Genomic DNA, 27,935 nt, shown 5'->3' with positions numbered 1-27,935 from the left:
TTCTCTCTATATTTTCCTGCTACAGTAATGCTAAAACATATCTATAGTCTCCTCAAACCTTAGGTATTAAGAGCATATTATTCTGTTTGAGTTGGAACACTGCTTCACATAGGCAACATGTTTTTTTTAAGGCACTCTAAGAACTCTGAAGGACAGTAAAAGAAAAACAGTATGATTGCCTACAGATCTTTCAGGTATTTTTCCCCTCAAATTTTTCTAAATTAAATGTTGTGATAACTGGTTTTTCTTTGTTTTCCATGGTACAGTCTTTAAGTTATTTTTCTTTTACTTTGAGCCACTCCTTCATTTTCAACTTGCTGAGCAGGCAGGCTTTTCGTTTCCATGGAAAAGAATTCCTACGGCTGCAGGTAGGCATTCTTATTCCACCAATCTTTTGTTGTGCCGTTGGACCCAGTGACTTAGGTGGAACAGTACAAGGTATTCTTCCATGATGGATATGATATGGTAATAAGAAACTGGGATCTAACAGGATCCAGGGAACTGAGAGGCTGGAAGGCACACCAGGAAGTCTGCAGTGTGTTTTATGTAAATTGTATGCTGTCCTAGTAACTTTTCCATCAGAGGTTTTGTAGATCAAGAGTGAAGAATCTTCTGCTGCATGAGACAAGTAGGAACCATCCTGCAAGCTACTTAATTTTCTTAGAATTATATAATGCCTTTATTTTTCCTCTGTGGTAGATCTTGTCTGATACGCGTATTGCTAACCCAGCTTTCTTGTTGTTTTCATTTGCATGAAATGTTTCTTACCTATTCCCTCACTTTCAGTCTGTGTGTGCATTTAGCTCTGAAATGAGTCTCTTATAGGCAGGATATAGATGTGTCCTTCTTTTAAATACAGTCAGCCATCTGGTATCTTTTGACTTGAGCATTTAATCCATTGACGTATAAACTGATTATTGATTGGCATGTATTTGTTGACATTTTGTTTCTTGTTTTTTGTTTTATGGGTCTGCTCTGTTCTTTTCTTGTGGTTCAATGATTTTTTTTTTTAGTGCCATGCTTGTGTTCCTTTCTCTCTTGTTTTTGTGAATCTATTGTATGTTTTTGATTTGTAGTTAACATGGGATTTATATATGTTGATCTATATGTCAACTTGTTACAAAGTGGTAGTCATTTAAGCTTAAACACATTCTAAATGATCTACATATTTTACTCCCTTCCCCCATGTTTTTGTTTTTGATGACATATTTTACACCTTCATATTTATCCCTTAATTGTTTCTTGTAGTTGATTTTACAATTTTTGTCCTTTAATGTTCACATTATCTTTTTTAAGTGGTTGATCCATAGTCTTCACTATATATTTGCCTTTATTAGTAAGATTTTTCCTTGCCTATGAATCTAGTAAAGTAATGCTCAAAATTCTCCAAGTCAGGTTTCAGCAATACGTGAACTGAGAACTTCCAGATGTTCAAGCTGGTTTTAGGAAAGGCACAGGAACAAGAGATCAAATTGCCAATATCTGCTGGATCATCAAAAAAGCAAGAGAGTTCCAGAGTTCCATCTACTTCTGCTTTATTGACTACACCAAAGCCTTCGACTATGTGGATCACAATAAACTGTGGAAAATTCTGAAAGAGATGGGAATACCAGACCACCTTGACCTGCCTCTTGAGAAACCTGTATGCAGGTCAGGAAGCAACAGTTAGAAATGGACATGGAACAACAGACTGGTTCCAAATAGGAAAAGGAGTACGTCAAGGCTGTATATTGTCACCCTGCTTATTTAATTTATATGCAGAGTACATCATGAGAAACGCTGGGCTGGAAGAAGCACAAGCTGGCATCAAGATTGCCGGGAGAAATATCAATAACCTCAGATATGCAGATGACACCACCCTTATGGCAGAAAGTGAAGATGAGCTAAAAAGCCTCTTGATGAAAGTGAAAGAGGAGATGAAAAAGTTGGCTTAAAGCTCAACATTCAGAAAACTAAGATCATGGCATCTGGTCCCATCACTTCATGGGAAATAGATGAGGAGACAGTGGAAACAGTGTCAGACTTTATTTTGGGGGGCTCCAAAATCACTGCAGATGGTGAATGCAGCCGTGAAATTAAAAGACGCTTATTCCTTGGAAGGAAAGTTATGACCAACCTAGAGGGCATATTTAAAAGCAGAGACATTACTTGGCCAACAAAGGTCCGTCTAGTCAAGGCTATGGTTTTTCCAGTGGTCATGTATGGATGTGAGAGTTGGACTGTGAAGAAAGCTGAGCGCCGAAGAATTGATGCTTTTGAACTCTGGTGTTGGAGAAGACTCTTGAGAGTCCCTTGGACTGCAAGGAGATCCAACCAGTCCACCCTGTGGGAGATCAGTCCTGGGTGTCCATTGAAAGGACTGATGCTGAAGCTGAAACTCCAGTACTTTGGCCACCTCGTGCGAAGAGTTGATTCATTGGAAAAGACCCTGATGCTGGGAGGGATTGGGGGCAGGAGGAGAAGGGGATGACAGAGGATGAGATGGTTGGATGGCATCACCAACTCGACGGGCATGAGTTTGAGTAAACTCTGGGAGTTTGTGATGTACAGGGAGGCCTGGCGTACTGCCATGCATGGGGTTGCAAGGAGTCGGACTCGACTGAGCAACTGAACTGACTGACTGACATTAATTCTTACTTCTTACCATAGCCATTTCTTTTCCACATAGGGAAGACTCTTTAGCATTTCTTTTAGGCTCAATTTAGTATTGAACTCTTTTAGTCTTTGCTTGTCAGAGAAAGTGTTTTTATCTCTCTTTCATTTCTAAATGATAATCTTGTGGAATAGAGTATCCCAGGTTGTACGCTTTCCCCTTTCAACTCTTTAAATATATCATGCCACTCCTATCTGGTCTGCTAAATCTGTAGAAAAATCAGCTGAAAGCCTTATGGTGTTCCCTTGTGTGTGATTTTTTGTTTTTCCTTTGCCACCTTTGCAATTATCTCTTTATCTATAAGTTTTCCCATTTTAGTTATAATATCTCTTGGTGCAGGTCTCTTTGGTTCATTGTTTGGGGTCCTCTGTGCCTCCTATATCTGGATGTTTTCTTCAGGCTCTAGAAATTTTTAGCCACAATTTTATCGAACACATTTTAAACTCCTTTCTCTATTTTTACTTTTTGGACCCCTATAATGTGAATGTTAATATGAATACTTGATGTTGGCTCAGTGATCTCTTAAACTATCCTTACCTTTAAAAACTTTTCTTTTTCCTGTTATGATTGGGTGGTTTTCATTTATTCTGTCTCACAGATTACATGTACATTTTTCTTTGTCACCTAGTCTGTTAATTCCCTCTAGTATGTTTTTCACTCCAGTTGTTATACTATTTTTTAAAAATATAAATTTATTTATTTTAATTGGAGGCTAATTACTTTATAATATTGTATTGGTTTCTTTTTCTCTGACTGGTTCTTTTTTATATTTTCTAGTTCCTTGTTTAAATTCTCAGTGTGTTCATCTATTCTTTTCTCAAGTTCAGGTCAGTTCAGTTCAGCTGCTCAGTTCTATCCGACTCTTTGTGACCCTGTCGACTGCCACACGCCAGGCTTCCCTGTCCACTGCCATCTCCCAGAGCTTGCCCAAATTCATATCCATCGAGTCAGTGATGGCCATCCAACCATCTCATGCTCTGCCGTCCCTTTCTCCTCCTGTGTTCAATCTTTCCCAGCATCACGGTCTTTTCTAATGAGTCAGTTCTTCGCATCAGGTAGCCAAATTATTGGAGCTTCAGCTTCAGCATCAGTCCTTCCAATGAACACCCAGGACTGATTTCCTTTAGGATTGACTGGTTTGATCTCCTTACAGTCCAAGGGACTCTGAAGAATCTTCTCCAACACCACAGTTCAAAAGTATCAATTCTTTGGCACTCAGCTTTCTTTATAGTCCAACTCTCACATCCATACATGACTACTGGGAAAACCATAGCTTAACTAGATGGACCTTTGTTGGCAAAGTAATGTCTCTGCTTTTTAATATGCTATCTAGGTTGGTCATAACTTTCCTTCCAAGGAGCAAGTGTCTTTTAATTTCACAGCTGCACTCACCATCTGCAGTGATTTTGGAGCCCAAGAAAGTAAAGTCTCTCACTGTTTCCATTGTTTCCCGGTCTATTTGCCATGAAGTGGTGGGACCAGATGCCATGATCTTAGTTTTTTGAATGTTGAGTTTTAAGCCAGCTTTTTTACTCTGCTCTTTTACTTTCATCAAGACGCTCCTTAGTTCCTCTTTGCTTTCTGCCATAAGGGTGGTGTCATCTGCATGCATATCTGAGGTTATTGATATTTCTCCCAGCAATCTTAATCCCACCTTATGCTTCATCCAGCCCCGCATTTTGCATGATGTGCTCTGCATATTGTTTAAATAAGCAGGGTGATAGCCTTGAAGTACTCCTTTCCCAATTTGGAACCAGTCTGTTGTTCCATGTCCGGTTCTAACTGTTGTTTCTTGCATAGATTTCTCAGGAGGCAGGTAAGGTGGTCTGGTATTCCCATATCTTGAAAAATTTTCCACAGTTTGTAGCGATCCACACAGTCAAAGGCTTCGGCGTAGTCAATAAAGAAAATGTTTTTCTGGAATTCTCTTGTTTTTTCTATGATCCAACAGATGTTGGCAATTTAATCTCTGGTTCCTCTTCCTTTTCTAATTCCAACTGGAACATCTGGAAGTTCTCTAGTCTTTCCCATTCTATTGTTTTCCTCTGTTTCCTTGTATTGATCACTTAGGACGACTTTCTTCTCTCTCCTTGTTATTGTTTGGAACTCTGCAGATTTTTAAAGCCATTTAGGAGGCTCATCTTCCTGATTCCAACACAATGGCTGGGGTGCCCAAACCCCTCACTCCTCAGGGAGAACCTCCCAACCTGTGATATCCCCTTCTTTTTCTGTGCTTCCTGCTAGGCACTGGTCCTGATCACTTTGCCTTCCTCACTACCTGACTCTATGTGGATCTTTCTTTACACCCTTGGTTGTAAAAGAGCCTTTCTGCCAGTCTCTATTTTTAGCAAGCCTCACATGTAGATCTATTTTTGATGTATTCAATAGGAGGAGGTGAGCTCAGTGTCTTCTACTCCACCATTTTGATCTCTCTCCATTTCTTTTATTAAATGTATTTTGTTTTCCTGATTTTGTTCAATTGTCTCTCTGTGTTTTCTTGCATTTCATACAGATTAAGATGATTATTTTACATTCTTTGTCAGGCAGATCATAAATCTCCATTTCTTTGGAACCAGTTATTAGACCTCTATTACTTTCCTTTGGTGGTGTCACATTTGCATAATTCTCTGTTGTCTGTGTAGCCTTATATTGGTGTCTGTGCATTTGTGGAAGCAAACACCTTTCCAATCTTTACAAACTGGTTTCTTGAGATAAGAACCTCCTGTCTGTTTCCTGAGCTGATAAGATTGCATCCATAATTGCTGTTGTGAAGCATGCATGGGAGGCAGTTTTTGCTGGGTCTACAGTGGCATCTATGACTTGTGGGCATGGTACTGGGTCTTGGGCTGGTATGGATGGATCCCTTCTGGTCCCTGGGTGGATGTGACTGCCTGTAGTACCTTGTTCAGTAGGGTAGAACTGGGACAAGAGTCTGCTTTAGGGTCCATGCATGGGTTCTCAGCCAACAGGTCCTTGTGCTAGGAGAATGTATGGTATATTGGGCCCTCTCAGAATTTCTGAGAGTATAGACAGGAGTCTGTCCTGTTGGGTATATTTGGTAGCAGGACTGTTCACAGACTGCTGTTGGGAGGGACTGGAATTCAGTGTAGGGCCCTTTCAGATCTCCAAGTAGGAGTGTTTCCCACTGGGACACTGGTCATTCAGGATTGTTGTAGACTGGCAGACTATGGATATGAGGAAGCTAGAGTCATATATAGAGCTTTTTCAGAAACTCCAAGGGGCAGAGACAGGAGTATCTTTTGTCTAATCTTTGTGCCAGCAGAAATTCTAGCATACTGTGGCAGTGAGGGGTCTTGAGCTGAGTATAAATCCTTTTCAGGATCTTAGAGGGCCCAGACAAGCATGTTTCCTAAGGGGTTCCTATGCCAGCAAGATTGTTCCTAAACTGTGGCTGAGACCTGCTGGAGGTCTGTTAGGGGGCCGTTTCAGAATCAACAGTCTAATGAACTATACCTTACTTCCAGGGGCTCTCCTCCAAAGGTGGAGTGAGCTGGAGCTTGTTCAAAGCCCACTTCCTGGTCTACAGCCAGGAACAAGTTCTTGATTATGCCTGTTAACCTGATACATGGATAAATGTGACTCCTCTGGATCTCTTGACATATGGGATTTGCAGGTGACAGACCCAGAGCCAAATGGGATTGTAGCTGAATTCTCAGAGGAACAGAGCTATTTCTGTTTCTATATCTGAGACCACAGTTGGTGAGTCAGCTGCCTAGAGGCAGTTCTGTCTCCTCAGTGGAGAAAATGGACTGCACCTTCATAACCTCCAACCTGGATCCTGAAGTTCCTGAGAATGCACTTTGGTCTGTGCATGCAGATGCAAAATTACTGTTGTTGAGGGGGGTTGATGTGTGAGGGACATCTTATTCAGTCATTTTCCTGGCAAACAATGCTGTATAATATAATTTTCATTAACTAAGGCCATGATTTTTCAACCCTTTATTTACAAAAATAAAGGTAAATAATAAGCCAAATGTTGGTTGCTAAGTAGGTTAGTTTTTTTCTTTGCACATTAATATTGATGCTAATTAAAATGTTAGAATCCTTGACTTTTATTATTTTAGACTTGGAAGACCTGGTGTTGATTGTTATTGTCAACATGAAAGTGGTGCGGCTGTCCTGCAACTCCAATTCTTGATCAATGAGGTAAAGATCTTCTTGAATATTTATATCTCACACACACATTGTGTAATTGTTTTAATAATATTTTTCTACATGCTTAAAGATATATACATATGAAATATTATTCATGGTGACATTTTTCGTTAAAGACTGCACTCCTGTATTTGTTAATTTATTAAATTTTAAAGGAAAAAATTTGTATTACCAGAAGATCCTGTTATTGTGATTATGTAGCATAATTTATAGATTAATTGTTCAAGTGCTTTTTAAAAAATTACTAAAATCCTTTGATTGCTATACTAACCATTAAACTTTCACTCTGCACTCTCCTTTCACCAATTTGTTTAATCATCTAGTGTTAATTTTCATGTTTTGTCTTTATCTTCCATTAAATAATCTTTTCAGTTTTATAATTTGAATGTCTTTGTTTGTATCTTTATAATCATTTGTTGGTATATGAGTGCATAGCTATTTTGACAGTTGGCTGCCTACCCTATTCCTATTTTTATAGACCTCTGGTGATGAGGAACTCCCTAAAGACGAAGTTTGTAAAGCTCAGAAAGTGTAGTTGAAGGCTGCTTAAGGCCTTCTTGACTCATATTTTTACAATGGATCCTTTAGTATTCTAGAACTCTTTTATGTTACGTGAGTCAGTAAATACAAAAATGTTTTAAGAGTTTATGCCATACCAAATTTGAGCACTTAGCAAATTGGTCAGTATGTTGAGAGAAAAACATGAGGTATCATTGGTCATTTTCTTATGGCATGAATGATGATCTTTTATTTGACAGCTCTATGTATTTGCATATATATTTATATATATATAAATTTCTAAGAATTTTTACTCATAAACATGGGTAAAATATTTCATATAACTTTGTATCAGTGATACCTGAGATATGAAAAATTTATGATACTGAGACATGTCCACATTTTACTTTTCTTGACTCAAAAATCTTTTTCAGAAGGCTCTGAGATTCTTCTTATTGACAGACCTTGCATATTTCATGTGGTAGGCATATTTGCTATGGGGCACCAAAATGAGAGAGGGAAATAAAGAAGAGCAGGGAAAAGATTTTTTAAAATATTTTATTGTAATAGCTAGTCATTAGTATCTAGAATGACAGCCTTTTTGAAATCTCAGTGTTACACTGTAGCTCCCAGAGCAGACTCTGGGAGATGGTGAAGGACAGGGAAGCCTGGTGCGCAGCGGTCCATGGGGTCGCAAAGAGTCAGACACAACTGAGTGACTGAACAGCAACAACTTTGCAGCTCCTAGTTGAAAGATCTCAGTCTCTCAGGCCTTCTGTATAGATGTTTACTGGTAATCGTAAATTGTTTCCAGGTGATTTTCTCTGTGTCCTGTCCTCTGAGAATTGTCTTCAAGGCCTTAAATTTGCCTCTGTGCTGTTACATAACTAAGAATAAATAAAGACATGCCTTCAAAACTGACAAGCCTGCCAGTGTTTATGTTGTCTATCCTCAACTACTCACCTTGATCTGCCTTTAAATTCAATTTCTGTACCTTTTCCCAAACTTCCCAGCCTCTGACCTCATGACATGTGTTTTTATTCAATTTTTAATCTTCACAGGTCTTCATTAGCAGTGCTTCTTATAGATTTGTTTTTGTAAATGAGTCCTAGACACCCTGCTGATGGGTGTTATGTCTCTGCTGGCACTGTTACGTTCAAATGTTCTGTTTACTTCCCTTAAATGCTGTTATCTCCTAGTTTTATCATAGCATTATTAGTACTGACTTCCTTCCTATATTATATATTCATCTATTACACTAAGATATTATTAAACATTTGCTGGTTTATTTTACTTTCATTGCCTTTGGCATAGTATATATGTTTCGTATAGCACGAACTACATTTTATTAATTTCATGTATCATGAAATGATATTATGTTCTATTCATTTTGTATATCATGGTCTATCGTCACCCTGTCCCAAATGAGTTTCTGCCTTCTTGAGAAGTGAAGTCACTGCTCTATAATTCAGAAAAATTGTAGCTCATCAAGTACTTCTAAGAAATCCTAATAATTTTCTAGTTTGAATATGTAAAGTATTTGAGAACAGCTTTCAAATAAAGCAAGCATACAAATACAAAAATCCTCAAGGCATGTGTAGGATTCATTTTATTGCATGGAGTGTAATTACCTGTGAGATCATGTTAAAATGTATATATCAATGTATACCTTTTTGAATATGTGTAATTTACATATTTATGTACAAATATGCAAATTACATTTTAAAACATTTTAATGGTTATACTCTGTTATGATTGTTGTTTTAAAAGCTATTTTTCTCTGAGACTAAAATCATAGTTACATATTGAATAGTGTCAAGAGAACCATCACGATACATGAGCATCTGTTTGTCTTAGAAATTGTTATGGAAGTGTCATTTAGATTCCTATATTCATTAATTCCTAAAGAAGAAATAAATTCTAGGAATTTCAGTATAGCTCTTTCTAGCATTTACATGGGCTAATCATTTTGATATCTGTGGTTGAGTTAATAAACTATGAAAGCTTACGTGTAACAGAGTACTTTGAAAAATATAAGAGGAATTTTAGATATCTCAGGACTGCCATGATTGTGCAAGATCAGTTTTACAGAACACACTCAGTACTCTAGAGTAGCTTCAGGCTCTGACATAGAGCAAGCGTTGACATTTTTTGCTGGGAAATTCATAATGGGAAAAGTTCTGACATAGTTTTAAGATGATCTTAGTTAACTCTAAAGTAAGTAGTTTAAATACATGTATAAGAAGTCATACATGGCAGCTAGTTTTGTGCCCATGTTGTGTCTGCCATACTAATAGGTAGACCCCATCCTATTTTAAATATTTGAAGTAGGATTCATTTGTATTTGGAGGCTTTGTATAAAAAGGCTCTTATTATTTTTGTAGTTATACTGAATTCTTGTTGGAAAAATGTTTACTTTTACTACAAATATTTTCTTTTGTCACAGATGAATCTTCTTGAACTGTGAAGACAAATTAAATTATATCAAGTATAAACTTTTTAGGAAGAATATGTACATCTCAACTGTATAGAAAATTTTTAGAAATGGTGAATTTTTATGTGATTAGATTGCAGTTTTAAAACTGAATTGGATATTTGCTTCTCTGTAGAGCTACATGATATATATATATATAAATAGTAGAAACAAAAAAGAATAGTTTTTCACAAAGGAAATATAAGAAATCTTTAATAGTTACAATGATGCTTATAATAATAATAATAATAATCCCTCTATTGATAAATGCATATTCCTTGAGCTAATCATTCTCACCAATCCATATGTGGTAGTTTACCTCCTTCTTCTACTCTTAGCATTCTTAGGCTTCCTGACTGAAATATGTTCATTGTACTTTCTTGTATTTCTACATTGTATAAATACAAATAACTTAAAGAGCACTGAAAAATTCAGTACATTAGTTTAGGTTTTGCTTCACAAAAAACATAAATTAAGTAAATCACTCATTTTGTCTTCATTTTGTTCCAGGGTGCTTTGGTCAGTGCAAGTTCAGATGATACACTTCATTTGTGGAACCTTAGACAAAAAAAGCCAGCTATTCTTCATTCTCTCAAATTTAACAGAGAACGGTAAGAATGTAAGAGTTACACAATTTCTTAATGTATAAGAAAATGATTTGCTGAACAGGATTCAGGTTAATTTTTGAAAAAAATTTTAAAATAATTTTAATAGCTCTAAATAATATTTATCCTTGCTTTTATAATAGTTTATTTACATAGAAAATTCATTGAGATTCAATCATCTTCTAGTGGAGAACTCCTAGCATTCTTCTCTTCTCTGTAAACCAGAACTTCGACAATTGATACGTTCTCCTTCTTGGGCCAGGGTGCTGAAAACTCAGTCTTAAAATTTAAAAGCAAGTAAATACTGAATGTATTTCTACACTTTTTGATCTTGGAAGTTACCTCCTACACTTTCACTTTTTTGCTTAAATTTTTTTTTTTTTAACCTTAAAAAATATGAGACAGATTTTAGACATCCAAAATTGTTGGTACTAACTGTTGAGCAACATTATACATTCAAGATTAACATTTTCAGAGATGATTAATTGATCAGAATTCAAATTCTTCCACTTTAGAGTGAAATAATAATTGGAAAAAAATTAACAGATATGGAACAATTATTAGAACGGATATGGAAGAATTATTAGATTTTATTTGTAACTGTACAAAATTTTAATGTTTCTAGTGTTTGTTTCAACCAGAGCTAGAATATCACAGACATCTACTTAGCTGATAATCCATCTCAAGATGAAGTAAAATTTGTATTTTATTAACCATCTCTGTTATTTAACTATCAAATGACTTGATTTTTTTTTATTATTTGGGAAGCTGTCAGGCTTTTTGCAGTGATTATGAAGGGCTAGCACAGGAAAATTTGATATTAATGAAAGAGAAAGAAATCTCTGAGAGGTAAATTTACACAAATTTGCAAGTACTAGTCACAACTGAGGTAGGTAGATAATAGAGACAGTCACTGCTGAGAGCTCAAGAAAGTACTTATTTTATTTTGTTGAATGGTTATAGTTCATATGGAGTCATCACCATGTAGGCAGAGCTTAATGAAGTAAAGGTTTTTATAGGTTTTTATAGGTTTGATGAAAAGAAAGAATGGCATCTATACAGACACTCATTTTTCTACCTGGAACTTTTTCTTCTCATTTGCATATTACTTAACCTTCAATGTTCTGAGTAATATTCATGAGTATTATATCCACAGTATTTTGGAATTCAGCATCAATGAAAGTTTTTATTATATCCAGTATTTTTTCGAGTGGAGAAAATTTGTATTTTAGCTATTTGCTAAAACTAGGTAGAACTTCTTCCTTCATATTCAATCTAACTTTGGTTTATTTTATCTTAAATTTTAAAATAAGTAATGTAGCAGAAACTTCATCATATGAAAAACTGAAAGATCAGTCAAGAGTTGTTATATGTTTCCTTGTATCTTTACTACTAAAAATAGTACCTACTCAAGTATTGCCATATTGATTTTATCTCTTTCTCTGCTTGTAGCATTTTTTGTTTGTCAATATTTTGAGTAGATCTGGCCCTACAGTTTTGTGTAGATAAGCAGAACAAGTTTTTTTCCCCTTACAATTGGATTGTTGGAGGAAATGTTCTGGTTCCTTTTAAAGCCATTTTGGGGAGAAGAAATGATTAATGATGTTTTCCGATTATAATTTTATTAACTCAATTGAGGTGTATTTAACTGGTAGCAATATAAAAGCAAGCTGACAGATTTTGGACAAATTTAAACACTGGGAACTTTGTAGGGATTACCTATATTTTTAATTAACTTTTGTTGGAATATAGTTGCTTTACCAATGTTGTGTTAGTTTCTGCTGTACATCAAAGTGAATCTGTTACATGTATACATATATCCCTTCTTTTTTAGATTTCCTTCCCATTTAGGTCACCACAAAGCATTGAGTAGAGTTCCCTTTGCTAAACAGTAGGTTCTCATTAGTTATCTATTTTATACATAGTAGTGTGTATATGTCAATCCCAAACGCCCAATTCATCGCAACACCCCTTCCCCTTGGTATCCTTAAGTTGGTTCTCTACATATGTCTCTCTATTTCTGCTTTGCAAATGAGTTTCTCTATACCATTTTTCTAGATTCCACATGTAAGTGATTTTATGTGATATTTGTTTTTCTTCTTCTGATTTACTTCACTCTGTATGACAATCTCCAGATCTATCCACGTCTCTGCAAATGGCACTATTTAGTTCCATTTCATGGCTAAGTAACAGTCCAGTGTCTATGTGTACCACATTTTCTTTATCCAGTCTTCTATTGATGAACTTTTAGGTTGCTTCTGTTTCCTGGCTATTGTAAATAGTGTTGCAATGAACATTGGGGTGTATGTATCTTTTTTTTTTTCACAAAGAGGATTTTATTGATGGCATTTTTATTTCCCTTCCAAAAAAACCAACTGGAACTAAAGGAAGTAAATGATCTCAAACTTTTATTGTCTTCATAATAAAACAAAATATGAAGCTCAAAATTGGATCACTTGGCCCTTTCTCTTCTTATCGCCTCCCAACTCAAAATGCTTGCATCTCTTAATAGCCAGCATTCTCTTCAATCTACAGTTGGGCTCAACGCATTCAAGCCTCAGTACAATCTTCTTTGTAGTTTTAGTCTTTTTCCGGAAAATCGGCTTAGTCTGCCCACCATAGCCACTCTGCTTTCTGTCATAACGCCACTTTCCCTGGGCATGTAAAGAATCCCTGCCTTCTTGTACTGTGTCACTTTGTGGGGCTGGTGCTTCCCACACTTCTTACAGAAAGTCCGGCGGGTTTTTGGAATGTTCACCATGTTTGTGAGAGTGATACCAGCACAAAGAAAAGTGCATGTATCTTTTTGAATTATGGTTTTCTCTGGGTTGTATGCTCAGAAGTGGGATAGCTGGGTCATATGGCAGTTTTGTTTGAAGATTTTTGAGGACCATCCATACTGTTCTCTGTAGTGGCTGTACTGATTTACATTCCCACCAATAGTTCCCTTTTCTCCACATTCTCTCAGCATTTATTATTTGTGACTTTTTGGTGGTGGCTATTTTGACCACTGTGAGATGATAGCTCATTGTAGTTTTGATTTGCTTTTCTCTAATCTTAATAATTAGTAATGTTGAGCATCTTTTTATGTATTTGTTGGCCATCTCTATGTCTTCTTTGGAGAAATGTCTATTTAGATCTGTGTAATTTTTCATTGGGTTATTATTTTTTTATATTGAGCTACATGAGCTGTTTATATATTTTGGAGATTAATCCCTTGTTCGTTGCTTCATTGGCAAATATTTTCTCCCATTTTGAGGGCTGTCTTTTTGTTTTGTTTATGGCTTCTTTTGCCATGCAAAAGCTTTTAAGTTTAATTAGGTCCCATTTGTTTGTTTTTATTTTCATTACTCTAGACAGTGGTTCAAAAAAGGTCTTGCTGCAATTTATGTTGAAGGTGTTCTGCCTGTGTTTTCCTCTAAGACCTTTATAGTGTCTGGCCTTGAATTTAGATGTTTAATCCATTTTGAGTTTGTCTTTGTGTATAGTGTTAAGAAGTGTAATTTCATTCTTTTACATGTAACTATCTGGGGTTGCCTATTTTAATGCTTACAAAAACATGATATTTATCATTTTGAGAGATAAATTATGTTAACATTGAGAATAATCATTAATATCACTGTTTATTGTGGAGAGAATAAAAATCCTTAAATGTATGGTGAAGGCAAGGCTTAAGTCAACAAAGGAGAATTTAAACAAGCATTTTTGGGAACACTAAGCCCTCCTAAATAGGCCATTTAACTATATAAATTTCTATATACCTGTCAGCTGAAAGACAGATATACAGTGTGAGAGTTGTGAGTGAAGTTTTATTGAGGGTCTTACTGGGAACTATATGGCCTGGAAGATAGCCTCTCAGATAGCTTTGAGGAACTGTTGCAAAAAAGGTACTGAGGAACCAGTATTTATATTATTTTTTTTCACTGGAAGAAACATAGAGTCAGGCATAAAAGATTGTTGCTAATCAAAAAGAGAAGACATCTTAAGTTAATGATGTAAGTGCTTCTCTATGTATGGGAAGATGTAAGAATCTGGGACCATTGAAATTCTTTCTTAGATATGAATCTTAACTGTCTTTGGGCCATATATCCAAAACAGAATGCTCCATCCTGTTTTTCTCTCTCCTGAATTACCCTCTGGCTGTACCTGCAGTGAGTTGTTGCAGCTTAATCCTTGTATGACTGGAATGTTGGGCAACATTCTTTCATATCCTTATACTTATGTAATATACATATATACATATTTAGTTTACATAGTTTGTAAATTTTAGTGTTTTTTTTTTTTTAAATAGAGCACCTTCAATCTTTGGTTTTATAATCTTTGAAGGTGGCAACCAGGCTTAAATTGTTGATGATCCTTGGGTCCTCTCATATCTGACCTTATACACCTAAATATGGAAGAAAAACTTTTTATTTCTGTGATGTATGATCTGAAAAATGAATAAAATCAAGCATTCACCTTTTAAGGCATATTAGCAGTCATTACTATCACTGATCATAAATTGTGTAACATTGGGGAAAGCCTAGAATTATTTTATATGGTTTTCAAGTAAACTTCAACAGGGAGACTATGATATGCAGATTATAAAGTATTTGTACTTATTATATCAGTTTATTCTTTTTCTATCTGTGGTATTCTGATAATTAATATCATCAAAACATTTCTAAGTAATATTAGTTAAATTTCCAGGAAGAAGTATTTTGTTAAGAACCTTATTTATGAAATCTCTAGCAAACTTGACCCATCAGTGTTGGCTTTAGGAACTATTTATAACCCAAATTTTAAAAACTATATTGCTTTATAGAGATAATATGGACTACTTCTCTTTAAAATTTTTCTTAAGTTATTAACATATTTGCCTGGTTTATTCAAAGATAAAAAACATATGTACAGTGAAGGATCTTTCTTCTTACATATAAGCAAATGTATATGTAACATAATTTTCTATTTTTTGTATTTATAGACAAATATGAAAGTATCACACATTTCTGTTATACAGGTTGTAACATGCAAACAGTTTTGTACCTTGTTTTCTCTATATATATTCTCAAGACCATTCCTTATCAACACATAAAATGTTTCCTTATTCTTTTCTTGTGTATGCAAATATTACCAAACCGTCAAGACTGTGTAAATATTAATTGTATGCCTCAAAAGTAACACACAGTTCAAGAAAGAGAAAATTACTAAAACCACAGAAATCCCTCTGTGTTAAATAATTATTACCTAACCTTCAAATGTAACAAACACTATTTTGATTTCAAAAACTGTTGTTTTTGACATTTATAGAAATGAAATTATACATATACAATTGTTTGTATTTGGCATCTTTTGCTCAACATTATATTTGGAAGTTTCACTCACATTGCATGTAGCTGTAGTTTATTATTTTCATTGTTATGTAGTATTCAGTTTAATGGGTATTCTTTGATTTGGTTAACCATAATACTTCAATATATCCTGGTTGTATTTTTGTATTTCCATTTAACTTTTAGAAATTGCTTGTCATATTCCACAAACACATTTCCTGAGATTTTGATTAGAAACATCTTGAAGCTGTAGGTCAGTTTGGGGAGAATTGACATTGCCTTGATGATGTAGAATGGCAGTATTGTTTGATTGTCGTTGACAATGATGACATTGATTCATTGGAAGAATCACAGACAGGGAATTGAACATGGTATTTATTATATCCCACCACTTACTTAGGTATTCTTTGATTTCTCTAAATAACATTTATAGTCTTCTCTTTAGAGATCTTCTACATTTTTGTTGTGTTTAGTCATAAGTATTTGATAATTTTAAATACTATTGAAAATTGTACATAATGATAAAATGATAGTATATCTAATGTAAGTTGTACATGATGATGATTAAATTATATATGTCATTTTCTGTATTATTTTTGTTAGATTTAGAATATAGAAATATAATTTATTCTTTTTTCTATATTCTGTTCTGTGGCAGTGATTTCCACCATTCTGTCCTCAAGGTCATTTATCTGATCTGCTGCTGCAATTATTCTGCTATTGATTCCTTCTAGTGTATTACTCATCTCTGTTTGTTCTTTAGTTCTTTTCTGTCTTTGGTAAACATTTATTGGATCTCCATTATTTTTCCTAGATCTTGGATCATCTTCACTATCGTTATTCTGAATTTTTTTCCTGGAAGGTTGCCTATCTCCACTTCATTTAGTTGTTTTTCTGGGGTTTTATCTTGTTCCTTCATCTGGGACATAACTTTCTGCTTTTTCATCCTGATTTACTTTTTGTAATGTGCTTTTTGTTCTAGCCACTGTGGGACAGTGGCATTTCTTGCTTCTTCTGTCTGCCCTCTGATGGGGGAGGCTAAGAGGCTTTTGTAAGCTTCCTCACGGGAGGGACTGGTGGTGGGAAAAACTGGGTCTTGCTAATGGCAACCCACTCCAGTATTCTTGCCTGGAAAATCCCATGGACTGAGGATCCTGCTAGGCTACAGTTCATGGGGTCGCAAAGAGTGGGACACGACTGGACTGAGTGACTTCAGTTCACTTCTTCGCTCTCGTGGGCAGGGCCTTGCTCAGTAAAGCTTTATCCAATTATCTGCTGATAATTGTTGTGCTCCCTGCCTGTTAGTTGTTTGGCCTGAGGCAACACAGCCCTCTGTCTATGGTCAGGTTAATGGCGACCTCCAAGAGGGTTTACTCTAAGGGGGACCTTCCCAGACTGCTGCCCCTGTCCCTGTGGTAAGCCCCTGCTGACCCACACCTCCACAGGAGACCATCCAACATTAGCAGAGAGTTTTGGTTCAGTCTCCTGTGGGGTCACTGCTCCTTTCCTGTGGGTCTTGGTGCATGCAAGATTGTGTTTGTGCCTTCTAAGATTGGAGTTTCTGTTTCCCTCAGTCCTTTGGAAGTCCTATAAGCAAATCCTGGGGGCCTTCAAGGTCGGATTGCCTGGGGATTCACAGTCCCTTTGTTGGATGCCCAGGCTGGGAAGCCTGATGTGGGGTTCAGCACCTTCACAACAGTGGGAGAGATTCTTTGGTATTACTGTTCTCCAATTTGTGGGTTACCCACCTGGCAGGTATGAGATTTTATTTTATCCTGATTGTGCACCTCCTACCGTCTTTCTGTGGCTTCTTTGTTTTTGGACATGGGATATCTTTTTTGGTGGGTTCCAACATTCTCCTGTCAATGGTTGTTCAAGAGCTGGTTGTGATTTTGGTGTTCTTGCAGGAGGATATGAGCACATGTCCTTCTACTCTGCCATCTTGAACTGGAAGTCCCTGGAAATATAATTTATTTTATATGTTGACCTTGTATCTAGTGCCTTTGCTTAAATTAAATTAATAATTCTAATAGCTTCCTGTAGACTTTCCTAGGTACACAGTCATCTTCAAATAATAACAGTTTTATTTTCTTCTTTATAGTTTTATATGTATTTATATTTATTTTTATTATTGTACTGGGGTTAAGACCTTGTATTAGTTATTTGCTGCTATGTGACAATATTATCACAAACTCAGTGGCTTAAAACAGCATGCCTTTCTTATCTCAGAGTTTCTGTGTCTGGAAACTAGGAGTGGCCTAGATGAGTTTCTGTATCAGGATCTCACAAAACTACAGTTAACATGACTTTCAGGGCTGTGGCCTCATCTGAGGTTTGATTGGGAAATGATCTAAACCAAACTTATTTGGTTATTGGCAACATTCTGTTCCCTAGGAAGTTGGTGGATTGAAGGCCTTAGCTTTTGCTGGCTGTTGACCAGAAACCACTGTCAGTTGCTTGCCATATGTCTTTCTCCATAAGCCAGCCGACAACCTAGCAGCTTCCTTCTTCAGAACCAGTAACAAAGAGAGTCTTCTGATAAGATGAATGTTACAGTCACATGTAATTTAGTCATGAAAGTGATATCTCATGACTCTTGCCATATTCAGCTGATTAAAAGCAAATCACAGGTCCTGTACACACTGAAGGGGAAGTGGATTTATGCAAAGGCAAGGATATCAGGAAGTGGTGATCATGGGGACAGCATTGGAATCTGTTCATCATCGGCTTCCAGTACAATATTGAATAAGAAATTCAAGGACAATGTTTATTATTTCATTATTTAGTATATATTTGCTGTAGGTTTTTAAATAGACACTCTTTGTTATCAAGAAGTTTCTTTTGCTCCTAATTTTTATAAGGATATATTTTTTAAAATTATGAGTGAATGCTGAATTTTATCGTGTTCTTATGCATCTATTGTGATCATGTTATTTTTTCTTTTAAAAAATCTGTTAATGTGGTAAATGACATCACTTGATTTTTTGCATATTAAATGACTCTTGTATTCCCAGAATAAATATAACTTCTGTGATATATTAGCATTATTATATGTGCTCCATTTGCTAATGTTTTGTTAATAAGTTGTTTAAGAGTTTAATACTATGTTAACAAGAGCTTAGCATAGAAATTTCCTTTCTGTGAGTTATCTGCTAGATTCTCATATCATAGTTATTTTCATCTTATAGAATGAATGGGGAAATGTTTCCTCTTTTCTATATTCTATCAATACTTGTGAAAGCTTGGTGTTGAAAAAAAAAAATTCACCAATAAAGCATCTGAACCTGGGTTTTCTCTGAGGTAAGATTTAAAATGACATATTCATTTCTTTAGTAGGTTTAGGAATATTCAGATATTCTTTTTTACCTTTAGTCAGTTTTGGTAAGTTGTGCTTTTGAAGAAATTTGTCCTGTTCATCAAAATTTTTTAATTTATTTGCCTTAACAGTAGTATCTGTACTGATTTCCTGTCTTTCATTCTTTTTTTCTTCCTTTTAAATCAAGGTAAAGCTAATTTACAATATTGTGTTCTCTTTAGGTGTACAGAAAAGTGATTCAGTTATATATATATATATTATCAGATCATTTTTCATTATAGGGGAATGAGATAAGCTATTGAATATTGTTTCCTGAGTTATACAATAAATCCTTGTTACTAATCTGTTTTGTGTGTAGTAGTGTGTATTCATTAACCCCATGCTCCTAATCTATCCCTCCACGTCCCCTTTGGTAACCATAGTTGGTTTTCTATGTCTGTGAGTCTGTTTCTGCTTTGTAAATAGATTCATTTGGATTATTTTTTTATATTTCACATATAAGTAGTATATAGCATTTTTCTTGGTCTGACTTCATTTAGTATGATATTCTCTAGGCCTTCCATGTTGCTGTAAATGACAATATTTCATTCTTTTGTGACTGAGTAATATTCCATTGTGTATGTGTGTGTGTGTGTGTGTATCTACATGTTCTTCTTTAAAATTTTTATTTTATATTAGGGTATAGTTGATTAACGTGTTGTGTTATTTTCAGGTGTACAGCAAAGTGATTCAGTTATACATATGTGTGTGTGTGTGTGTGTATTCTTTTTCATACTCTCTTCCCATTTAGGCTGTTAAAAATTACTGAGAAGAGTTCCCTGTACTATACAATAGATCCTTGTTGGTTATCTATTTTAAACAAAATAGAGTGTATATATCAGTCAAAGACTTCCAATTTGTCCCTCCCCGACGACCTCTCCCCTTTGTAGTCATAAGTTTGTTTTCTAAGTCTGTGAGTCTGTTTCTTTTGTGTAAATAAGTTTGTTTATATCATTTTTTTAGACTCCATATATAAGTGATATCATATGATATTTATCTTTCTCTGACTTACTTCACGTATTATTATACTCTCCAGGTCCATCCATGTTGCTGCAAAAATTACATTATTTTGATCATTTTAATTCCATTGTATTTATGTACCACAACACATTTCTTTTTCCATTCCTCTGTAGATAGACATTTAGGTGCTTCCATATCTTGGCTATTGTAAACAGTGCTGCAGTGAACATTGGGGGTTCATCTATTCTTTCAAACCATGGCTTTCACTTTTTTCCACACCCTCTCCAGCATTTAGTTATTGTTTGTAGACTTTTTTATTTATTTATTTTAAAAATTTATTTAACAGGAGGCTACTTACTTTACAATATTGTAGTGGTTTTGCCATACATTGACATGAATCAGCCATGGGTGTACATGTGTCCCCCACGCTGAACCCCTCTCCCCCCTCCCTCCCCATCCCATACCTCAGGGTCATCCCAGTGCACCAGCCCTGAGCACCCTGTCTCATGCAACAAACCTGGAGTGGCGATCTGTTTCACATATGGTAATATACATGTTTCAATGCTATTCTCTCAAATCATTCCATCCTCCCCTTCTCCCACAGAGTCCAAAAGCCTGTTCTGTATATCTGTGTCTCTTTTGCTGTCTCGCATATAGGGTTACTGTTACCATCTTTCTAAATTCCATATATATCCATCAGTATACTGTATTGGTGTTTTTTTTTTTTTTTCTGGGTTACTTCACTCTGTATAATAGGCTCCAGTTTCATCCACCTCATTAGAACTGATTCAAATGTATTCTTTTAATAGCTGAGTAATATTCCATTGTGTATATTACCACAGCTTTCTTATCCATTCATCTGCTGATGGGCATCTAGGTTGTTTCCATGTCCTGGCTATTATAAACAGTGTTGCAATGAACATTGAGGTACATGTGTCTCTTTCAATTCTGGTTTCCTTGGTGTATATGCCCAGGAGTGGATTGCTGGGTCATATGGCAGTTCTATTTCCGGTTTTTAAATAATCTCCACACTGTTCTCCATAGTGGCTGTACTAGTTTGCATCCCCACCAACAGTGTAAGAGGGTTCCCTTTTCTCCACACCCTCTCCAGCATTTATTGCTTGTAGACTTTTGGATAGCAGCCATTCTGACTGGCATGAAATGGTACCTCAATGTGGTTTTGGTTTGCATTTCTCTGATAATGAGTGATGTTGAGCATCTTTTCATGTGTTTGTTAGCCATCTGAATGTCTTCTTTGGAGAGATGTCTGTTTAGTTCTTTGGCCCATTTTTTAATTGGGTCATTTATTTTTCTGAAATTGAGCTGCAGGAGTTGCTTGTATATTTTTGAGATTAATTCTTTGTCAGTTGCTTCGTTTGCTATTATTTTCTCCCATTCTGAAGGCTGTCTTTTCACCTTGCTTATAGTTTCCTTTGCTGTGCAAAAGCTTTTAAGTTTAATTAAGTCCCATTGTTTATTTTTGCTTTTATTTCCAATATTCTGGGAGGTGGCTCATAGAGGATCCTGCTGTGATTTATGTCGGAGTGTTTTCCCTATGTTTTCCTCTAGGAGTTTTATAGTTTCTGGTCTTATGTTTAGATTTTTCAATCCATTTTGAGTTTATTTTTGTGTATGGTGTTAGAAAGTGTTCTAGTTGCATTCTTTTACAAGTGGTTGACCAATTTTCCCAGCACCACTTGTTAAAGAGAGTGTCTTTTCTCCATTGTATACTCTTGCCTCCTTTGTCAAAGATAAGGTGTCCATAGGTGCACGGATTTATCTCTCAGCTTTCTATTCTGTTCCATTGATCTATATTTCTGTCTTTGTGTCAGTACGATACTGTCTTGATGACTGTAGTTTTGTAGTAAAGCCTGAAGCCAGGCAGGTTGATTCTTCCAGTTCCATCCTTCTTTCTCAAGATTGCTTTGGCTATTTGAGGCTTTTTGTATTTCCATACAAATTGTGAAATTATTTGTTCTAGTTCTATGAAAAATTGTTTGTAGACTTTTTGATGATGGCCATTCTGACTAGTGTGTTGTGATATCTCATTATGGTTTTGATTTGTATTTCTCTGATAATTAGTAGTGTTGATCATCTTTTCATGTGCTTCTTGGCCATCTCTATGTCTTCTTTGGAGAAATATCTGTTTAGGTCTTCTGCCTATTTTTTGATTGGGTTGTTTGCTGGAGCTGTTTGTAGATTTTGGAGATTAACTCCTTGTCAGTCATTTAATTTGCAAATATTTTCTCTCATCCTGTGACTCCTCTTTTTGTTTATGGTTTCCTTTGCTGTGCAAAACCTTTTGAGTTTAATTAGGTCCCATTTGTTTATTTTTGTCTTTATTTCCATTACTCTAGGAGATGGATTGAAAAAGTCATTGCTGTGATTTATGTCAAAAAATGTTCTTCCTATGTTTTCCTCTAGTTTCGGGAGTCAGGATGTCTCTGGTTTATGATTCTCAGGCAGGTAGTCTATGGCTCAGGGTTCTGTTAGTTCATCTTGCCCTGGAGAAACAAAATGAATTTGTACATTAATGATGATATCTGTGGTAGCTGTTTTAGTACATGAATGATGTTATCAACAATAGAAATTTTAGTCATTTGACTCTGGTTGATTAGTATTCAGTTAGCACAGAATTGAAGTCAGAGAGGACAAGAAAGGGAATAAAGTTTTGGTTTCATTTTGTTATGAATGAGGGCTGCAGTTTTTCAAGTGTTTTCCTACATTAATTGATAATGATTTTTCTTCTTTAGATGGGTGATATAATTAATTACGTTAGTTGATTTTCAAATATTGAAATAGTCTTACATACCTAAAATAAAACACATGGAGTTATCAGTCAGTCAGTCAGTCAGTTCAGTCGCTGTCACTTGTGTCCCACTCCTTGTGATGCCATGAACTGCAGCACGTCAGGCCTCCCTGTCCGTCACCAATTCCTGGAGTTTACTCAAACTCATGACCATTGAGTCGGTGATGCCATCCAACCATCTCATCCTCTGTTGTCCCCTCTCCTCCCACCTTCAATCTTTCTCAGCATCAGGGTCTTTTTCAATGAGTCAGTTCTTCTCATGAGGTGGTCAAAGTATTGGAGTTTCAGCTTCAGCATCAGTCCTTCCAATGAATATTCAGGACTGATTTCCTTTAGGATGGACTGGTTGGATCTTCTTGCAGTCCAAGGTACTCTCAAGAGTCCAACACTATAGTTCAAAAGCATCAATTTTTCAGTTCTCAGCTTTCTTTATAGTTCAACTCTCACATCCACACATGACCACTGGAAAAACCATAGCCTTGACTAGATGGACCTTTGTTGGCAAAGTAATGTCTCTGCTTTTTAATATGCTATCTAGGTTGGTCATAACTTTTCTACCAAGGAGTAAGTGTCTTTTAATTTCATGGCTGCAGTTACCATCTGCAGTGATTTTGAAGCCCCCCAAAATAAAGTCTGTCACTGTTTCCCCATCAATTTGCCATGAAATGACGGGACCAGATGCCGTGATCTTTGTTTTCTGAATGTTGAGTTTTAAGCCAACATGGAGTTATCGTGTAGAATTATTTTTATACATTTGAAAATTTTGATTTGTTAATATCTTGTTGAAGATTTTTCCATGTATGTTCGTGAGAGTCATTGGTCTGTAGTTTTTCTTTCTTGTAATGTCTTTGGTTTTTGTATTAGCTAACCTTAGCCTCAGAGAGTTAGAAAGTGTTGCCTATGCTTCTATTTTCTGGAAGAGACTACAGATAACTGGTTTGTTTTTTGTTTTTTTTTTTCCTTAAGTGTTTAGTGGAATTCACTAATGAACCCACCTGGGCCTTGTGCGTTTTTCCTTTTTTTTCTTTTTGAAAGATTATTAATTTATTCAGTTTCTTTAATAGGTGTAACCCTACTGTTTGACTGAACAACACTGATTCCGTTTTGTCAGCTCCCTCTTAGGCCTCAGGTACTAATCCCACCTCTTTCTGTGGGACTGAGCTTTAGCTTACTCCCAAGAAATATGCCCAAACCAGATAAGTCCCCTATCAACTTTTACCTTACCCTCATCTGTTACAAAAGCTGAAAGAATGCCTTTTGCTGATAAAGATGCTTAATGGTCATGAGACCCTGCTAGGTTGGGAAGAAACCCTGATTCCTATTTGTGTGGACATGAGTCTCACTTAGTAATCAGATTCTGTGTTTATCTTTGGCCCTTTTACATCTCTCTGTACCCCTTTCACCTCCTTGTAGTGCAGCTGCAGTTGTCTTCCCAATCCTGCCTTTGTGTAAGTCACCCCCTATAAACTTCGTAATTGCACTTTATAGAGATGCCTCCTTCATTTTTCAGTCTTAAATTTCCTTCTCACTTTGAGGATTTTATTCAGTATCTCAACCTCCCAATACTTATTCAGATTATCTACTTTTTTGTGTGTGAGTTTTAGTAATTTGTATTCTTTAAAGTAGTTAGACCATTTCATATAGGTTATCAAACTTGTAGACAGAACATTTTTCATAGTATTCTGTAATGATCCTTATAATATCCATGGAATTAACATGATGACCCTCTTTTTTCTAACATTGGCAATTGTGTTTTCTCTCCTTTGCTCTTGGTTAGGCTAGCTAGAGGCTTGTCAATTTTATTAATGTTTTCAAAGAGCATGCTTTTGGTTTTGTTAATTTTCTCTCTCTCTCTTCTTTTTTTACTTTTGCTCTGATTTTTACTATTTATTTTATTAGTCTTGCTTTAGTTTTAAATTGTTCTCCTTTCTCTAGTTTCCTAAGGTATCATGTTAGATTATTGGTTTTAGAACTCTTTCTTTAAATTTAACTTACATTTTAAATTATTATATATTTATTTCATTTTATAGTTTTTATTTTATAGTTGATTTACAATTTGTTTTAGGTGTACAGAAAAGTGGTTCAGTTATGTATATACATATATATATCCATTTTTTACATCCTTTTTGCATATAGGTTATTACACAGTATTAAATATAGTTCCTTGTGAAATACAATAGGTTCTTGTTGATTATCTGTTTCATATATAATAGTGTATATATGTTAATCTTGAACTTATAATTTATTCCTCCCTTCCACCTTTCCTCTTTGGTAACTATATGCTTGTTTTATTTTCTAAAACATTCACTTAGTGCTATAAATTTTCCTGTTAGCACTGCTTTTACTGTATCCTATAAATTTTGATTAGTTTTGCTTTCAACTTAGTTAAAATATATAGATATTTTCTTGAGACTTCTATGAACCATGCTTTATTTAGATATTTATCTCTAAGTGGGTAGGTATTTCCCAGGTATCTTTCTGTATTTGATTTCTAGTTCAGTTCCATCATGTTTTGAAAATTCACTTAATGTAATTCCTGTGTTTATAATTTGCTAGTGTGTATTTTATTTCAGAATGTGTTTGCCTGAGTAAATATTTCATGTGAGCCTAAACAATATATTTTGTTATTTTTAGTTGGAGTAATATATAAATGTCAATTAGATCAAGTTGGTTGCTACTGTTGTTCTGGTCACCTGTATTCTGACTTTTTGCCTGGGTGTTGGAGCCTTCAACTAATTTTCTAACTGACTTTCTGCCTGATGTTGGAGTCTCCAACTATATTAATAAATTCTTCTCTTTGTTTCTGCATTTCTATCAGTTTTTTTCTCACATATTTTAATGTATGTTGTTAGGTGTATATACACTAAGATTTGTTACATCTTCTTGGAGAATTGACCCTTTTATCATTATTTTATGCCCAGCTTTATCCCTGACAATATTTATTATTTTGATGTCTGCTTTGTCTAAAGTTAATATAGCCATTTTAGCTCTTTAACTTTCTTTTGATTAGTGGTAGCATGTTATATTTTTCTCTTTTCACATTTAAGTGAAAACATACAGTATTTGTCTTTCTCTGTCTGACTTATTTCACTATGTATGATACTCTCCAGGTACATCCATGTTATTATAAAAGACAAAATTTTATTCTTTATATGGCTGACTAATACTCCATTTTGCATATCTCCCACACCTTTATTCACTCATCTGTTGTTGGACACTTAGGTTACTTCCATATCTTGGCTATTGTATGTAATATAGCTATGAACCTTGAGGTATGTATATCTTTTTGAATTAGTGTTTTCATTTTCTTTGGATAAACACCCGGAAGTGGATTACTGTATCAGAACTTTTAAGAGTTTTTGTTTCACTAACATATTGTTGATTTTTTTTCTTATCTATTTTAAAAAATCTCTATCTTTTAATTTGTCAACAGACATTTACATGTAATTATGAAATAGTTCAATTAATAGCTATCATATTTGTAACTATTTTCTATACATTGCACTTATTCTTTCTTTTCTTTTCTCCCCCTTTTGTACCTTATGTGGTTTTAATTGGACTTTTTATATTTCAGTTTTTCTCTTCTCCTAGCATATCAGTTATACTTCTTCAGAAAACTTTGTAGTGGTTTTTCAATATACATTTACAATTAATATAAATCTACTTTCAAATAACATTCACTAAAGGCACTAACAGGTTGTAAGTGAAGGGATGGAAAAAGATATTTCAAGAAAATGAAAACCAGAAAAGAACAAGGGTAGCTGTACTTGTATTGGAAAATATACTTTAAGTCAAACACTGTAACAAAAGATAAATAATTCATTATATAATGATAAAGGGATTCATTAGGAGGATTTAATATTTATAAACATACATATACTGATTGGAGCAGATAAGTATTTTAAGCAGTTGTTAATACATGTGGAGAAATAGATGGCAATGCAATTGTAGTAGGGGACTTAACTTTTAGCAAGGAATAAATCATCCAGACAGAAGATCAGTGCACAAATAATGAACCTGAAAGACACTTTAGACTGTATGTATCTAACAGACATATTCCATCCAATAGGAACAGAATACACAATCTTCTTAAGTGCATGTGGAACATACATACATTAGGATAAATCACATGATAGATCACAAAATACATCTTAGCAAATGTAAGAAGTTGGAAATCATACCAAGTATCTCTTCTGACCATAACAGCATGAAACTAAAAATCAATAACAGAAGGAAAACCAGAAAATTCAGATGTGTGGAGATTAAACAACATGATCTTGAACAGCCAGTGAGTCAAAGATGTTGATAGAGAAATCAAGCAATATCTTGAAACAAATGAAATTGAAAACACAATGTATCAAAACCTAAGGAAGTTTTCAAAAGCAGTTGTAAGAGGGAAGTTTGTAGTGATAATGCCTACATTACAAAATGAGGCCAATCTTAAAAACTTCCCTTTACACTTTAAGGAACTGGAAATAGAAGAACAAACTAAGCCGAAAGTTAGCAGAAAGAAGGAAATAACAAAGATAAGAGAAGAAAGAAATGAAATAGAGGCCAGGAAAACAATAGAAAAGATCAATGAAACTAAGAGCTGTTTCTTTTAATAAATTAAATAAAATAGACAAATATTTAGCTAGAGTATGATAAGAGAGAAGACATTTCTAAAACCAGTATTGAAAGAGAAAACCTTATAACTGATACCACAGAAATGCAAATGATCATGAGACTGCTGTCAACAAGTATGTGCCAACAAAATGGATGGTCTAGAAGAAATGGTTATATTCCTCTAAACATATGACCTACCAAGACTGAATAATGAAGAAGTAGAAAATCTAAACAGAATAATAATGAGTAAGGATAGTGAATCAGTAATCAAAAAACCTCCCAACACAGAAAAGACTGAGACCATATGATTTAACTAGTGAATTCTACCAAACATTTTAATTAACACAAATGCTACTCAAACCCTTCCAAAAAATAATTGAAGAGAGGGAATACTCCTAAACTCATTTTGTGAGGCCGACATTACTCTGATACAAAAACCTAATAAAGACACTACAAGAAAAGATTACAGACCAATATCCTTGTTGAATATAG

At 35.1% G+C, this 27,935-nt stretch overlaps 1 protein-coding gene and 1 pseudogene across 1 annotated transcript in view; one reads left to right on the top strand and one right to left on the bottom strand.

Annotated features, from left to right (window-relative positions):
* Nucleotides 1–27,935, top strand: part of STXBP5L (syntaxin binding protein 5L) — a 355,378-nt gene that overhangs the window by 74,201 nt on the left and 253,242 nt on the right. Inside the window, exons 4-5 of the mRNA XM_061167943.1 lie at nucleotides 6,739–6,820; nucleotides 10,311–10,411. Coding sequence (XP_061023926.1) covers nucleotides 6,739–6,820; nucleotides 10,311–10,411 — 183 coding nt within the window. The remainder of the gene's footprint in view (nucleotides 1–6,738; nucleotides 6,821–10,310; nucleotides 10,412–27,935) is intronic.
* On the bottom strand, nucleotides 12,793–13,166 carry LOC133073965 (large ribosomal subunit protein eL42-like; annotated as a pseudogene).

This window comes from Dama dama, chromosome 19 (assembly GCF_033118175.1).
Source record: "Dama dama isolate Ldn47 chromosome 19, ASM3311817v1, whole genome shotgun sequence".
Lineage (NCBI taxonomy): Eukaryota > Metazoa > Chordata > Mammalia > Artiodactyla > Cervidae > Dama > Dama dama.
The sequence above is the reverse complement of the archived record's forward strand: the minus strand, read 5'-3'. Positions and strand labels throughout refer to the sequence as shown.